General features: G+C 35.4%; 1 protein-coding gene across 3 annotated transcripts; it reads left to right on the forward strand.

The window, feature by feature from the left end:
- Positions 1-287: 287 nt before the first annotated feature.
- Positions 288-7,591, forward strand: LOC139893660 (uncharacterized). 3 transcript variants are annotated; one of them, XM_071876833.1, is made up of 14 exons: positions 288-885; positions 2,315-2,401; positions 2,696-2,799; positions 2,967-3,017; positions 3,227-3,398; positions 3,519-3,839; positions 3,910-4,113; positions 4,194-4,703; positions 5,203-5,412; positions 5,542-5,730; positions 5,853-6,025; positions 6,220-6,372; positions 6,507-6,588; positions 6,768-7,591. In XM_071876833.1, the coding sequence occupies exons 1-14, from the start codon at positions 376-378 to the stop codon at positions 7,152-7,154; spliced, it is 3,153 nt and encodes a 1,050-aa protein (XP_071732934.1). In that variant the 5' UTR covers positions 288-375; the 3' UTR covers positions 7,155-7,591. The 3 variants fall into 3 exon arrangements, with proteins under 3 accessions (XP_071732934.1, XP_071732936.1, XP_071732935.1); XM_071876835.1 differs by having other exon boundaries at positions 782-885; positions 2,322-2,401; XM_071876834.1 differs by having other exon boundaries at positions 803-885; positions 2,289-2,401.
- The last annotated feature ends 9,676 nt before the right edge of the window (positions 7,592-17,267 follow it).

Genomic DNA, 17,267 nt, shown 5'->3' on the forward strand with positions numbered 1-17,267 from the left:
GTGTATTATTTTATATTTTATACGTTAAATACAAAAGGTAAAATATAAAATAATTGTGTATTATTATACTCGTACTCCGTATATCTCATTTTTATAAACCCCTAAAAATTACCGACATAATAAAATTTCCTCCACTCCAAAACGCGTTTAATTTTAAACCCACAAATCAGAATCAGATCTAATCTAATCACCGTCACTCTAAAAAGACAACAAACACCAGACATATACATACACATAAGACTATATCTATACACTCATAACCACCACAACAGACTAACCTGCATCTGTAAACATAACACTAAATCCATCATCATCATCTTCATTTTTTTTTGCATCGACTCAATGCTATAAAAACTAACTTCACTCCATTAAACCATGGGCCAAAACTCGCCGAGTCCACACGACGGCGATGATTCCATTTCTAATTCCGGTGCCACCGATTTTTATCCAATCAGAGACCGTTTCCGGTTTAAGAGAAACCCTAACCCTAACCCTAGATCTAAGTCCAAACCTAATTCTATACCTGTATCCAAATCAACTTCTACAACTAGCTTATCGGATCGGCGCCGATCTCATGTTTATAACGCCCGATCCGCTGTTGCTCGGAAACTGTTTTCAGTTAGAGGAACCTCGTTGTGTTATTTGTGTATATTGATTGTTGTATTTGCGTTTGCTTTTGTGTCAATGGTGTTGCAGAGCTCAATTGGTGCAATGGTGTTCCGGCAGGGTGGTGGTGACGGTGCGAAGATTGGGAGGGAGGTGCGTGAGGGTTTGAAGTTCGGGAGTTCGTTGGAGTTTGTTTCGGCGAAGAATGTGAGGGGTTTTGAGATTGAACGCACGAGGAATAAGCCTCGTGTTGGTGTTCGATCGCCTAGGCTTGCAATTGTGAGTGTTTATTACTTTTGTTTTACTTATTGTATAAATATAAATAGATGAACATGATGATGACTACTTGTTGAAGTTGTTGACGCTTTATATGTGGTATCCATGTTTTGATGTGTCTGCAAGTTACTTGGGGTAATAAAGTACTTGGTGTACTGTTGGGGTGGTTTGGTGGGTAGGGTGCAAATTGCAAACATAATTTTTTTTTGTGTACGGTGCAATTGAGAATTATAAACAGGTGGAATAGTTTTTAGTGGAATGTTAGATACCTTTTGTTGCACATAACATGTTCATTTACTAAATTCTTGAATAATTGTTTTTTTTAAAGAAAATTTTAGGAGTGAATAAAGAAAATGAAAGCTGAAAACTGAAAGAAGCCTAAGTTGTGATGTGGAAAAGGTAGTCATACTAGTTGTTTATATCTGAATATGAAGAATAGGAATATTCAAGGGTTAGTCTTGCACTTTTGGATCTTGTAATATGCGTTAACAATGCCTTAGGAGCTGCTTTTTAAGTAAGCTTTGATGGTTTACTAGAGACTTAAATGCCTTAGGAGCTGCTTTTTAAGAAAGCTTTGATGGTTTACTAGAGACTTAAATCTACGTTATCAAGATACTCATAGCATAATATGGATGTCAGGAGTAGACAGTAAAATTAAGCAGAGTGCACATGAGCAAATATATGTAAATCCATTGAGGTATGAAATGACATGTCCTTATTTATTCCTAATTGTTTTGGTAAAAAGGTAGAAGGTTTTCCTTGTTCGGGCTACCCTGGAGGGCGAGTAATCCAACCCCATACTCTAATGTACGCAGCCCATCACGATTACTCCCTGGCTGTTTCCAACCCTTCCCTGGCCACCACTAAATATTCGTCCCATATGGGATTCGAACCTGAGACCTCTTGCAAGGAACTCAGGGCCCCAACCACTGGCTATCTAGTGATGGTTCTTAATTGTTTTATTTTCTAATATTGTTTTCAAAGAATTTGTAATACTATGGTTGATTAGATGTCAATTTTGTATCCACTGAGATATGAATTGACATGTCCCTCTATATTCTTTTCATGGTGAAAAAGTGCTTTTAACTATCTTCACCTTGATAATATAGTTAGGAGTATTAAAGAAAAACGATATAAGTGGTGTCTACGTTCTTTAAGGCGTCAAATTCTGGGGACGCATGTGAATTTAGTAACGTATACCGCTCTATCAGTATTGTCATTTTTGTAACTACAAAGAGATTACTTAATATCTTCATTGTGGTTTAAAGACATTTTCAGATTAGTTAATGCCATCATTGCAATTTCTGCTCTCACTTGATTTACATACTGTACCCCGTTGCACTTATTGTTATTTCCAATGGGAATAGTATAGTTATGTATGAAAACTTGTAACCTCATATTTACAGCAGTGCCTTGTTTTGATCGTTGTAAGATCTTAGGAAACATGAAGAAAGATCCGTCTTCGTTGATGCTTCTTACCTTGATGAAGAATTTGCATGGATTGGGTTATACGCTTCAGGTGATGACCACATACATAGCTTTAGTGTGTACTTTTTTTCTGTCACGTTTATATGTAGAATGACTAATTAAGTGCTCTGAATGGGATATGAACTAATCTAATATCGCTATAAGATTCTTGAATTGATTTCTCTGGTTTTATTATGGAATCACATTGTTCTAAAATGCTTGATGAGTTATTGTTAAGAGTTAAGTAGCAAGAACACTCCAGTCTTATCTAATACTTGGTCAAACTTCTAAATCTCTGCACTTAATTAAGGACCTTGTTGATCTTCTTAATGCTTCTTTCATGCAGATATATGCAACTGAGGATGGCAAGGCAAAACCACTGTGGGAGAAGATTGTTGGCCAAATTTCAGTTTTAAGTCCTGAAAATTATGGTCATATTGATTGGTCAATGTATGTCTTGTCTCTTTTCCACTGTTTCTCTTCCATTGCATATTTCAACAGTAACCTATCAATATTGTAGCTGATGCGAGAGATCAGCCTACATACATCTTATATGTACTTAAATGAGGAACTTGTAGTTTATATGTAAAATAATCCTCTAATCTCTGCTTCTGCAGATTTGATGGCGTTGTTGTAAATTCTTTAGAAGCACATGATGCTATTTCAAGGTATGAGGTGGCATATATGAATTATTAATTCTTTTGGGATCAACTTGTAATTGCTCATATTTTTACCTTACACAACCAATCTTTTCTAGTTCTCATGCAACCCTTTAAATCTCCCCATAACTCTGGATCTTTTTTAAGTAAAGAAAGCACATTCAAGTATGTTCTCTTATTTGGAGATACCAAGGTTTGTGAGTCTTATATTTTTGCAGCCTTATGCAGGAGCCGTTTTGCTCCGTGCAACTTATCTGGATAATTCAAGAAGATACCCTTGCAAACCGCCTTACTCTATACGAAGAAATGGGATGGGAACATTTAGTTACATATTGGAAAAATGCCTTTAGAAGAGCTGATGTGATTGTGTTTCCTGAATTTTCTTTTCCGGTAAACTGCCCATTCTACAGTCTTATTCCCATTATTGCAGTTAATAAACACTAAAATTAGTTTGTTATAGTTTAGGCATTCTTACGTTGTTTCTCAATTTATGATTTATGCATGTATCAGATGTTATATAGTGTACTTGACACTGGAAACTTTATTGTAATTCCTGGATCACCAGTAGATGTGTGGGCAGCAGAAAGCTACCTAAAAGCCCACTCCAAATCTCAGTTGAGGATGAAAAATGGTTTTGGCGAAGATGATATGCTGGTTTTGGTTGTTGGGAGTTCTTTTTTCTACAATGAACTATCATGGGATTATGCAGTGGCAATGCATAACTTAGGACCTTTGTTGACTAAATATGCAAGAGAAGGATATGTTGGGTCAAAATTCAAATTTATGTTTGCATGTGGGAACTCCAGTAGTGCGTATAATGATGCTTTACAGGTACACATTTTTTTTTTTTTTTTTTTTTTTTTTTTGAAGATGGCTCTTTGATACAGATATATATATGCAGGATATTGCTGCTCATCTAGGTCTTCGTCGTGATTCTATTGGACACTATGGTTTGGATGGTGATGTGGACGAGATGTTACTAATGTCTGATATCGTTCTGTATGGTTCCTCTCAAGATGAGCAAGGTTTTCCTTCATTACTTACCAGAGCCATGACATTTAACATTCCTATAGTTGCTCCTGATTATCCCATCATAACAAAATACGTAAGCCTCCATTTTTTATTTCATCTCAGTTATATATGTAAACTGTAGGTTATGCGAGGTTAAATATGAACTTTTTCCAGGTTGTTGATGGAGAACATGGAATCGTTTTTCCAAAAGACAACCCCGATGAGTTGATGAAAGCTTTCTTGCTTCTAACTTCAAAAGGAAGACTATCGAATTATGCCCGTACAATTGCTTCTTCAGGGAAGCTGCTTGCTAAGAACATGCAGGCATCAGAATGCATTATTGATTACATGAAACTTCTGGACAGTGTTCTTACACTTCCATCAGACTCAATGTTGCCAGGTGTCATTTCTCAACTGAAACAGGGAGAATGGGAATGGGGTTTGTTCTTAGAGGAAACTGGTGATGAGTGGTCAAGTGACATGCTTTTGGATATGAAGGAAGATAGAAGAAATTCAAGTGCAGTTTTTGATATTGAGGAACATATGATACCTTTAATGGATCTAAGAACGACATCTCAGAATGAATCCGAGATAATGGCAGAAGATATTCCAACTGCCCTGGATTGGGATGTTTTGACTGAAATTGATCGTCTGGAAGAAGCTGAGAGAGTAGAGTTGCAAGAGGTACTTTCGTCTTTGTTTAGTCATTTCTATGCCTTGGTAGAGGTGGCAAAATGGGTCGGTTGGGTAACGAAACAGTGTATAGTAACTGATTGCAGGTCAAAATGGGAGTTTTTATTCACCACAGGTTAGGTTGGGCTGGGTTTAGTTGGGTTGACCCTTCCATCTATAAGTAATTAGTTTGTTTGTATGAAAGTAAAAGTGTTTTGTTTCCATTAATTGATTTAGGAGGTTGAAAACATTTTATTAACACTCTTAGGTGACACGCAAACCTTTTGACCAGCTCAACTGTTCAACTGTTTCATACTTGGATTAATTCTGAAATTAACTTGTTTGACCCGTTCCATTTGTTATTTTGACCCGTTCCATTTTAGTTATTTTTCCCAACTCCTTGTACACTTTAAGGATAAAATGCAAGCTTTATGAAGTATATGGATCCAAATTGACATCTCTACTCTTGGTAATGAATCTAATCATGATATTACTTTCCATTCTTATGTAGCTTGAGGGAAGAAGTGATAAAAGCTATGGTGTATGGGAGGAATTATATCGTGATGCTAAAAAAGCTGAAAAGCTAAAATCTGAAGCAAATGAAAGGGATGAAGGGGAGCTCGAGAGGACAGGTCAACCTTTATGCATATACGAGGTTTACAATGGAGCTGGGGCTTGGCCGTTTCTGCACCATGGTTCTTTGTATCGTGGGTTAAGTCTTGTAAGCTACTCCACAATTTTCATTGGATTCAAACTTTGTTATTTGGATACTGATAATTGATCTCTTCCTCTTCAACATCAGTCCCTGCCAATGTTATTCATGTTTTTAGTTTTGTACGTTGTTGTCCAGTCTACGAAGTCCCGAAGATTGAGATCAGATGATGTGGATGCAGTTGGGAGGCTTTCCATAGTGAATGATAGTTACTACCGAGATATTCTCCTTGAGATGGGGGGAATGTTTTCCATTGCAAATAGGGTTGATAATGTTCACAAACGACCTTGGATTGGTTTTCAATCATGGCGTGCTGCTGCAAGGAAGGTACGTCCTCTAGAGGTGGCAAAATGGGTTGTTTGTGCCGGTTGTTAAGCTGGATAGAACAGGTAGGTTTAAATTGATAGGGTTAACTTAACCCATTTGTTCTAATGTTTAATTTATTTCAGGTTTCTTTGTCCTCGAGAGCTGAAAGGGTTCTAGAAGGGATAGTGCAACAGAAAAATAGAGGAGATGTAATATATTTTTGGGCACGTGTAGACATGGATGGGGAACTTGCAGGGAGCGACCATGTTCTTACATTCTGGTCTATGTGTGATATCTTAAATGCTGGAAATTGCAGGTACATTTATCTCTAAAACAACATCACATTCATATGACATTGGCGCATGACTTATTGCTATTGTATGACTATTTAACCCGTATCTAGAGGCCCCTCAATTTTGGGAAAATAGGTAGTATGGAATTGTTTGGAGTAATTTTAGCAAATACAATAATTCATAAAGATTATTACTAATGTCATTTTGTCATCTGCAGAACGGCATTTCAGGATACTTTTCGTCGAATGTATGCATTGCCATCATATGTGGAAGCCCTTCCACCTATGCCTGAAGATGGCGGGCACTGGTCTTCTTTGCACAGCTGGGTAATGTCTACCCCTTCATTCCTAGAGTTCATCATGTTTTCCAGGTAATCATATGAACATTTTGTATCTTCCGGGTTCTAATTATGTAGTGCAAGAAGTAAATATTTTATTTTCATTCTCGTTTACTTATTGTGAAATAATATGAACAAGTTTACTGATTCATTTGATTGTACTACAGGATGTTTACTGATTCTCTTGACAGTTTGCACGTGAATGCAAGTACCGTCGCTGAATGCATGTTAGGATCTTCAGTGAGTGAGGTAATTAACCCTATACTCTTCTCATTTCGCATTTTGTGTTATCTAACATGATAAAAACGCATTTTATGTTAGCTAACATCATTGTGACATCATCTTAAAAGAAAAGAGAGCCTTTTTCCATATTAGAATTTTTGTGCTACATTTTTAGATTCATTTTTCATTCTTTTGTCAAAATACAGAAGCAACATTGCTATTGTCGGCTATTGGAACTACTGGTCAATGTGTGGGCCTACCATAGCGCTCGTACCATGATTTACATTGATCCAAATTCAGGATCCTTAGAAGAACAGCACCCTGTTGAACAACGTAAAGGGTTCATGTGGACTAAATATTTCAATGCCACTTTATTAAAGGCCATGGATGAAGATCTAGCTGAGGCGGCAGATGATGGTGACCATCCATACGACATGTGGCTATGGCCGAGAACCGGGGAAGTACATTGGCAAGGTATTTTTGAAAGAGAGAGAGAAGAAAGGTATAGGACTAAAATGGACAAAAAGAGGAAACAAAAGGAGAAAATACTAGAAAGATCAAAGTTTGGGTATAAGCAGAAGCCAGTTGGATAGAAACGTCTTTTTTGAGATTCCTTACAAATATTAACCACGAACTATCGACTCAATTTCCTGGATATCCTCATGAATTGAGTTGGACTTGGAACGAGTTATACTGGGAATGGAGATTTGTCTCTCATTGACACTAGCAATAGATAAAGGGGTCGATGATTGATATATTTGATATACTGATAGTCATCGTGTGGTGTTTACTGGGTACATATACGTGTTGGTGATACAAACAGAAGAAATACACGGGTATGACACTATTACCCACTGAGTTTATGGTAAACTAACATTCTTTTTAGTCCAAATCATTTTTGTTATTTAGGTAAAAGAAAAATTGGAAGTGTATTAGTTTTGTTTGGCCTGATGTATATACACTTGAGACAATTTTTGTTCCATTTTATTTTTTACAGACCCTTTATCAGAATTAAAGGTGAAAAAGTGTTGCATTATTTGTGTTGGTTGATGTTTGATATTTGGCCTTAAAGGCTAGTCCTTCTGAACAGAAGCAACAAAACACAAGTTCATACCTTGAGTGATAAGGGTACTTTTGGGAGCATTTGAATGCCAAATTACACAAGATGACCAACTAAAGAATGCTGGTTAACATGAAGTGTCTTTTTTTTTTTCTTTTTTTCTTTTTTTAAGTCGTATGTGCCAAGGTTAGTGGGTAAATGGGGCTCTAGTCTGACCCAAATCAATCAACTTGGTAGAGAAATATCAAATCAGCTACAAAAATTTACAGTTAAAAAGAGAGAAATTTAGACAAATAGACCATGTCAGACAGCCTTTTCATTTCTAGACGTACAGTCAGTGGCGAACAAAATTCATGACGGTCTGTCCGTATCCACTTAAAAATCGACAAAATTGATAAGTGTATCCCTTTACCACTGGTCCCACAAGTTTTCTAAAACTCCACCCCTTAAAATGGGGGAGTTTATGAAAACTTATAGAAGCTGCTCTGATTTTAGTAGGTTCCAAGTCAAAATTTTATTTGATAGACATAAAGTTTATAAAAATTATAAGCTCTTAAAGAATAAATTACTTATAAGGTGTGTTTGACGAAATAGCTGGAGCTGGAGCTGGTGACTCGAGCTGAAGCTGAAGTTTATTTTGAAGCTGGAAGCTGGAGCTTATTGTTTTTAAGTGTGTTTGGTATGTAGCTGGAGCTAATACTTGTGAAATGACTTAAAAGGATACATATATATTTAATGTAAACTAATATAATAAAGGGTATATTAGTACATTTATTTCTCATAAGCTCTACATTTTTTAAGAAGCTAGTTTCAGGAGTTTATTTTTCTAGAGTTTATGTTTATTATAAGCTCTATTTTTTGTTGATGCCAAACAAACCTTATGACTTGTAGTTTATTAAAATCATAAGTTCAAACTCATATAAACTTCCATAAACTCACACAAGTTTGTCGGCCAAACACATCAATAGTAGCTTATGAAAAAAAGTAGAGCTTATGAATTGAAAAATAAATTCCGGCTAGTTACCATACAGTTGTAAAAAATAATAAACTCAATCTACCAGCTTCAAAAATAAACTCTAGCTTTAATCCATAAGCTTTAGCTCAAATTAATTTCATTCAAACATACTCAAAGTATATATCATTAATTCATGATGTAGATAAATGATATTAAATAAAAGCATATTATTCAATTCCTATTTGTATAAGTAACATAAACACATCATCTTATAATATAATTGACGTGTTTCGAAATAAATTTGTGTCATACATAAATCACTTGCTAACTTGCCTTAAAAAATTGAAATCTAACAAACTAGCTAAGGGGAGCTCATACCCCGGTATCTGGCATGCGATCAACTTGAAGAAATGCTATATATGCCGATATGTGATTGTCAGAATGCTACTTGAGATTTATCACCCAATTTATTAGCTTTATTAACTTACCATTTTGTTTAAGTAACTTTGCATTCATTTTGTAAGATAATCGTACTTTCTTTAAGTTTTAGTTATAATCGTTTGGTTACATACTTCGATTATACTTCATTTGGTATTGAATTCAATCAATATTTAGAATAAGTTGTTTGGTTACGACTTAGCACACATACGATAAGTATTACGTGCTCATGCCTCTTAAAGAATGATATGTAGCTCCAGCGAGAGTTACAAAAACTAGATACATAAAGGATAGGTTACAAAAACTTGTTTCTATTCTTTGTTGCTTCTTTGCTATTTCAGGGCTCAAAATTAACCCCAAGAAATCAACCTTATATGGGATCGGAGTTCAACATCAGGAGGTCATTAGAGTAGCAGCTATTATGGGGTGCTCTACGGCTACAATTCCTTTTTCTTTCCTTGGCCTTCCTGTCGGTCATAATATGTCGCGTGCAAGTAATTGGTCTCCCATCATTGATAAAACTCGAAAACGCTTAGCAAATTGGAAAGTGAACTTGATTTCAATGGGTGGTAGACTCACACTTATCAAGTCAGTTTTGGGTGGCCTCGGTACTTATTATATGTCTCTATTCAAGGCTCCATCTTGCGTTATCAATACCCTCGAATCGCTTAGAGCTTCTTTTCTTTGGGGTGGCAAGGACAATGTTCGCAAAATTCATTGGGTAAAATGGCGTTTGATTCTCAATCCAATTGATAAAGGTGGCCTTGGTGTGGCGAGTCTGAAAGCTCTAAATTTAGCTCTCCTTTACAAATGGAGATGGAGATTGCTTCAAGAAAAATCTTCATGTTGGTCTAAGGTGATTAAGGCGATTCATGGTACGGCCTGGGACGGCTTGATTCCGTGTGCAAGAAATTCTTCAGGTACATGGTCATCAATTTCTAAATGCATTGACAACATACACCATAAGCAAGCTATTCCTTCTTCTCTGATGCGAATCTCTATTGGCAATGGTAATTCTACTTTGTTTTGGTTAGATTCTTGGATTGATAATACCCCTTTGGCTACTCACTTTCCACGTCTCTATTTGCTCGAAATAAATAAGCATTGTTCGGTGGCATCTCATTTCACGAATGGTATTTGGTCTTGGTCATGGAGACGACAGATTAGAGGTGGCATTGAATCTTCTGAACTAGTAGATCTTTGTAACTTGATTGGTAACATCATCCTTTCTGAAAATGAAGACGCATGGAATTGGCATGGGGCTTCCGATCTTCTATTCTCAGTTTCTCAAGCTCGCAGACTCATTGATTTGGTGGATATTATTCCTTCTTCGCATCATACCTTTTGGAACAAGTTTCTCCCCATCAAGGTTAATCTTTTCTTTTGGCGGCTTCATCTTGATCGCCTTCCAACTAAGGTGAATCTAATGGCTCGTAACATCGCTTTGAATAATATGTATTGTGGCATGTGTGACTCTTTTGAAGATTCTATAGATCATATCTTCGCTACTTGTAATACGAGTTTGCAAATTTGGACACGTGTTAGCAGTTGGATGAATCTCTCCATTCCTTCTTGGTCATCGGCTCATCATATCTCGTCATGGCTTCTGGGTTCTCATCTTCAAGGAAACCAAAAGATCGCTCTCCAATCCATTGTTATTGCTTCTCTTTGGAACATATGGAAGCTCCGGAATAGCATTGTTTTCAACGACACCTACTTCAAGAAAGCTCATGTCTTTGATAGTATAGTGGTCAACGCGTTTTATTGGTTATACTCTAGAGTTAAAAAGTCTAGAATTAACTGGACGAAGTGGTTGCAAGACCCCTTGTGTAGTGACCCGAACTTTTCCATGTTTATATATATATTAAATGAAATTGTTATTTACATGATTAAGTGTTTCCAACATGTTAAGCAATCAAACTTGTTAAGACTTGATTAATTGAAATAGATTTCATATAGACAATTGACCACCCAAGTTGACCGGTGATTCACGAACGTTAAAACTTGTAAAAACTATACAATGACATATATATGGTTATATATATAGTTAACATGATTTTATTATAAGTATGAATCTCATTAGGTATTTTAACAATGAGTTATATACATAAAAATGAGACTATTAATTTAAGAAACTCGAAAACGATATACATAACGATTATCGTTATAACAACGTCTTACTAGGTACATATGAATCATATTAAGATATTGATACACTTGGTTAATTATGTTAAATGATAAGTAAATATATTATTAAGTGTATTAACAATGAAATACATATGTAAAAATAAGACTACTAACTTAATGATTTCGAAACGAGACATATATGTAACGATTATCGTTGTAACGGCATTTAACTGTATATATATCATACTAAGATATATTATATATCATAATATCATGATAATATAACAATTTAACATCTCATTTGTTATAATAAACAATGGGTTAACAACATTCAACAAGATCGTTAACCTAAAGGTTTCAAAACAACATTTACATGTAACGACTAACGATGACTTAACGACTCAGTTAAAATGTATATACATGTAGTGTTTTAATATGTATTCATACACTTTTGAAAGACTTCAAGACACTTATCAAAATACTTCTACTTAACAAAAATGCTTACAATTACATCCTCGTTCAGTTTCATCAACAATTCTACTCGTATGCACCCGTATTCGTACTCGTACAATACACAGCTTTTAGATATATGTACTATTGGTATATACACTCCAATGATCAGCTCTTAGCAGCCCATGTGAGTCACCTAACACATGTGGGAACCATCATTTGGCAACTAGCATGAAATATCTCATAAAATTACAAAAATATGAGTAATCATTCATGACTTATTTACATGAAAACAAAATTACATATCCTTTATATCTAATCCATACACCAACGACCAAAAACACCTACAAACACTTTCATTCTTCAATTTTCTTCATCTAATTGATCTCTCTCAAGTTCTATCTTCAAGTTCTAAGTGTTCTTCATAAATTCCAAAAGTTCTAGTTTCATAAAATCAAGAATACTTCCAAGATTGCAAGTTTACTTCCAAGTTTTCTAAATCCATTCCAAGTAATCATCCAAGATCAAGAAACCTTTGTTACTTACAGTAGGTTATCTTTCTAATACAAGGTAATAATCATATTCAAACTTTAATTCAATTTCTATAACTATAACAATCTTATTTCGAGTGGAAATCTTACTTGAAATTGTTTTCGTGTCATGATTCTGCTTCAAGAACTTTCAAGCCATCCAAGGATCCTTTGAAGCTAGATCTATTTTTCTAATTTCCAGTAGGTTTATCCAAGGAACTTGAGGTAGTAATGATGTTCATAACATCATTCGATTCATACATATAAAGCTATCTTATTCGAAGGTTTAAACTTGTAATCACTAGAACATAGTTTAGTTAATTCTAAACTTGTTCGCAAATAAAAGTTAATCCTTCTAACTTGAATTTTAAAATCAACTAAACACATGTTCTATATCTATATGATATGCTAACTTAATGATTTAAAACCTGAAAACATGAAAAACACCGTAAAACCGGATTTACGCCGTCGTAGTAACACCGCGGGCTGTTTTGGGTTAGTTAATTAAAAACTATGATAAACTTTGATTTAAAAGTTGTTATTCTGGGAAAATGATTTTTATTATGAACATGAAACTATATCCAAAAATTATGGTTAAACTTAAAGTGGAAGTATGTTTTCTAAAATGGTCATCTAGACGTCGTTCTTTCGACTGAAATGACTACCTTTACAAAAACGACTTGTAACTTATTTTTCCGACTATAAACCTATACTTTTTCTGTTTATATTCATAAAATAGAGTTCAATATGAAATCATAGCAATTTGATTCACTCAAAACGGATTTAAAATGAAGAAGTTATGGGTAAAACAAGATTGGATAATTTTTCTCATTTTAGCTACGTGAAAATTGGTAACAAATCTATTCCAACCATAACTTAATCAACTTGTATTGTATATTATGTAATCTTGAGATACCATAGACACGTATACAATGTTTCGACCTATCATGTCGACACATCTATATATATTTCGGAACAACCATAGACACTCTATATGTGAATGTTGGAGTTAGCTATACAGGGTTGAGGTTGATTCCAAAATATATATAGTTTGAGTTGTGATCAATACTGAGATATGTATACACTGGGTCGTGGATTGATTCCAGATAATATTTATTGATTTATTTCTGTACATCTAACTGTGGACAACTAGTTGTAGGTTACTAACGAGGACAGCTGACTTAATAAACTTAAAACATCAAAATATATTAAAAGTGTTGTAAATATATTTTTAAACATACTTTGATATATATGTATATATTGTTATAGGTTCGTGAATCAACCAGTGGCCAAGTCTTACTTTCCGACGAAGTAAAAATCTGTGAAAGTGAGTTATAGTCCCACTTTTAAAATCTAATATTTTTGGGATGAGAATACATGCAGGTTTTATAAATGATTTACAAAATAGACACAAGTACGTGAAACTACATTCTATGGTTGAATTATCGAAATCGAATATGCCCCTTTTTATTAAGTCTGGTAATCTAAGAATTAGGGAACAGACACCCTAATTGACGCGAATCCTAAAGATAGATCTATTGGGCCTAACAAACCTCATCCAAAGTACCGGATGCTTTAGTACTTCGAAATTTATATCATATCCGAAGGGTGTCCCGGAATGATGGGGATATTCTTATATATGCATCTTGTTAATGTCGGTTACCAGGTGTTCACCATATGAATGATTTTTATCTCTATGTATGGGATGTGTATTGAAATATGAAATCTTGTGGTCTATTATTATGATTTGATATATATAGGTTAAACCTATAACTCACCAACATTTTTGTTGATGTTTTAAGCATGTTTATTCTCAGGTGATTATTAAGAGCTTCCGCTGTCGCATACTTAAATAAGGACGAGATTTGGAGTCCATGCTTGTATGATATTGTGTAAAAACTGCATTCAAGAAACTTATTTTGTTGTAACATATTTGTATTGTAAACCATTATGTAATGGTCGTGTGTAAACAGGATATTTTAGATTATCATTATTTGATAATCTACGTAAAGCTTTTTAAACCTTTATATATGAAATAAAGGTTATGGTTTGTTTTAAAAATGAATGCAGTCTTTGAAAAACGTCTCATATAGAGGTCAAAACCTCGCAACGAAATCAATTAATATGGAACGTTTTTAATCAATAAGAACGGGACATTGCAGTTGGTATCCGAGCGTTGGTCTTAGAGAACCAGAATTTTGCATTAGTGTGTCTTATCGAGTTTGTTAGGATGCATTAGTGAGTCTGGACTTCGACCGTGTATACTTGAAAAATGATTGCTTAACAAATTTTGTTGGAAACTATATATTTTTAACATGTGAATATTATGTGATATATTAATCTCTTAACGCGTTTGATATTATGTGATAGATGTCTACCTCTAGAACAAGTCCCATTGACTCACCTAATAATAATGAAGAGTCAAATGTAAATTGGAATGATTCGTGGACTGATTCACAAGTTCCCGAAGAGGAACCGGAAGAAGAGTCGGAACCAGAAGAAGAATCGGAACCGGATGAAGAAATAGAACCGGTGGGGGAAATAATAAAACGGTTAAGTAAAAGAAAATCCTCAACCAACCAACCAAGGTTAATTATGGTCAATGGTGTTTCCGCTAAGGAAGCAAAATATTGGGAGGATTACCAATTCTCCGATGAATCAGATTCTGACGAGAATTCCGATGATGTTATAGAAATTACCCCAACTGAATTTAAAAAGGCAAAAGAAAATAATAAGGGAAAGGGCATAAAAATAGAGAAATCTAATTCCAACCCCGATGAACTTTATATGTATCGTCAACCCCCGAAGTCCTTAAGTTGTAATAATGACCCGGGAACCTCTAAACCACCAGGTTTTTCTAAACCAATGTGGATAACGACGGCTCGTATTAGGGGAACATCATATATCCCTAGAAACTTGGCAAAACGAACCAAAATCGAAGAAGAAGAAACAAGCGAGTCGGAATAAGATAGTTGTATTCGTGTGGTGTAATATATGTAATATAGTGTGCTTATGCTTTATGATATATGTAAAAATTGCTTGTATTAATAAGTATTTTTTTTATGAATCTAACTCTTGTCTATTTTACAGTATAAAAACACAAAATGGATAGACAACCCAATATTTTAAGAGACCTACCCGGAGACATGATTGATGAAATCTTGTCTAGAGTCGGTCAGAATTCTTCGGCACAACTATTTACGGCGAAATCAGTTTGTAAGACATTCGAAGAACGTTCCAAGAATGTCTTGGTTTATAAGAGACTTTCGTTTGAAAGATGGGGGATATCACATTGGGAAACCCATAAGTTACGATGTGTTTACTTTGACGCATATATTGCGGGGAACCCAAATGCTATTTTACGCAACGGGTTAAGAAATTATTTTGACTCAATGTATCCGAATATAGGACTTTATGATTTAGAAAAAGCGGCTAACATGCAACATAAAGAAGCATGCTATGCTTACGGGTTAGTAATGTTCGCTTCTCACCAAAGTGAGAAAAAGAACATCGGGCTACAGCTATTAAACAAAACGTTCCCACAAGTGACGGAGTCGTAATTGGGGTAAGAAATGAGGTTTTTAGATTATTACGAGACTGTTGGTCATTACGTAACCCTCGTCCCTTTGACAACGTTACAACACGATGTCTTATCAACGGCCATAACGGTTATGTTCCACAAGACCAAGGATGGGAAGTAGTCCTAGTAAAACCAGAATGCATGACTTGTTTCTGGACGTATGAATTACGTGTCTTTATTGCCTTTGCTGAACGACTTGTGTACTAGCTAGAATTATCTTCACAACTATCTTGTATCAAAGTTATTGTGTGCTATATTTCATGCTTTATGTAAAATAAGCGGTATTGTAAGTTTGTAAAATATTGTATAAAAGTTTGAACGCGAAATATTATTATAATCAGTTTTTCATATAGAATTGTAGTAGTTGAATTGTATATTAGCTACTAAGTATGAACTTAACGGGTAGGTACTACCCGAATTTAAACTTATAAAACGCTAATATGAAGAAAAAGCTTTTATAAATGAGTTCATATTATGCTACGAAATACTATTAACTACTCTTAATATTCTGTATGATTAACTTGTTCCATTTGACTATTTTGAAGAAAATGGCACCGACTACTCGACACACCGTGAATATGAATGAAGAGGAATTCCGTACTTTTCTAGCTTCAAACATAGCCGCAGTACAGGCTGCGCTACATACCAACAATAACCTTGGATCTAGCAGTACAGGAAATCGTGTAGGATGCACCTACAAAGAATTCACTGCCTGCAAACCTTTGGAATTTGATGGAACCGAAGGACCGATCGGATTGAAACGGTGGACCGAGAAGGTTGAATCGATGTTTGCCATAAGTAAGTGTACTGAAGAGGACAAAGTGAAGTACGCTACGCATACCTTCACAGGTTCTGCGTTAACATGGTGGAATACCTATCTAGAGCAAGTGGGACAAGATGATGCGTACGCACTACCGTGGTCAGCATTCAAGCACTTGATGAACGAGAAGTACCGTCCCAGAACCGAGGTCAATAAGCTCAAGACAGAACTTAGAGGGTTACGAACCCAAGGATTTGATATTACCACGTACGAAAGACGATTCACAGAATTGTGCCTATTGTGTCCGGGAGCGTTCGAAGATGAGGAAGAGAAGATCGACGCGTTTGTGAAAGGATTACCGGAAAGAATCCAAGAAGATATAAGTTCACACGAGCCCGCCTCCATACAACAGGCATGTAGAATGGCTCACAAACTAGTGAACCAGATTGAGGAAAGAATTAAAGAACAGACGGCTGAAGAGGCCAATGTGAAGCAAGTCAAAAGAAAGTGGGAGGAAAACGGTGATAAGAATCACCAATACAACAACAACAACAATTACAATAATAATCGCAACAATTATCCCAACAATCGCAACATTGATGTCACACCAACAAACGGCCCAACAACAACAACAACAACAATAACAACAGCAACTACAACAATCATCCCAACAACAATAACAACCGCAACAACAACAACAATCAGAAGCAGCTATGCCAAAGGTGTGAAAAGTATCACTCGGGGTTCTGCACCAAATTTTGCAACAAGTGTAAAAGAAATGGTCATAGCGCGACGAAGTGTGAGGT

Source organism: Rutidosis leptorrhynchoides, chromosome 2 (genome assembly GCF_046630445.1).
Source record: "Rutidosis leptorrhynchoides isolate AG116_Rl617_1_P2 chromosome 2, CSIRO_AGI_Rlap_v1, whole genome shotgun sequence".
Classification (NCBI taxonomy): Eukaryota; Viridiplantae; Streptophyta; class Magnoliopsida; order Asterales; family Asteraceae; genus Rutidosis; species Rutidosis leptorrhynchoides.

Coding starts and splice junctions, on each gene's coding strand:
- LOC139893660 (XM_071876833.1), top strand. CDS start 376: ATGGGCCAAAACTCGCCGAGTCCACACGACGGCGATGATTCCATTTCT. Junction 6,026..6,219: donor TTAAATGCTGGAAATTGCAG/GTACATTTATCT, acceptor TGTCATCTGCAG/AACGGCATTTCAGGATACTT. Junction 6,373..6,506: donor GAGTTCATCATGTTTTCCAG/GTAATCATATGA, acceptor ATTGTACTACAG/GATGTTTACTGATTCTCTTG.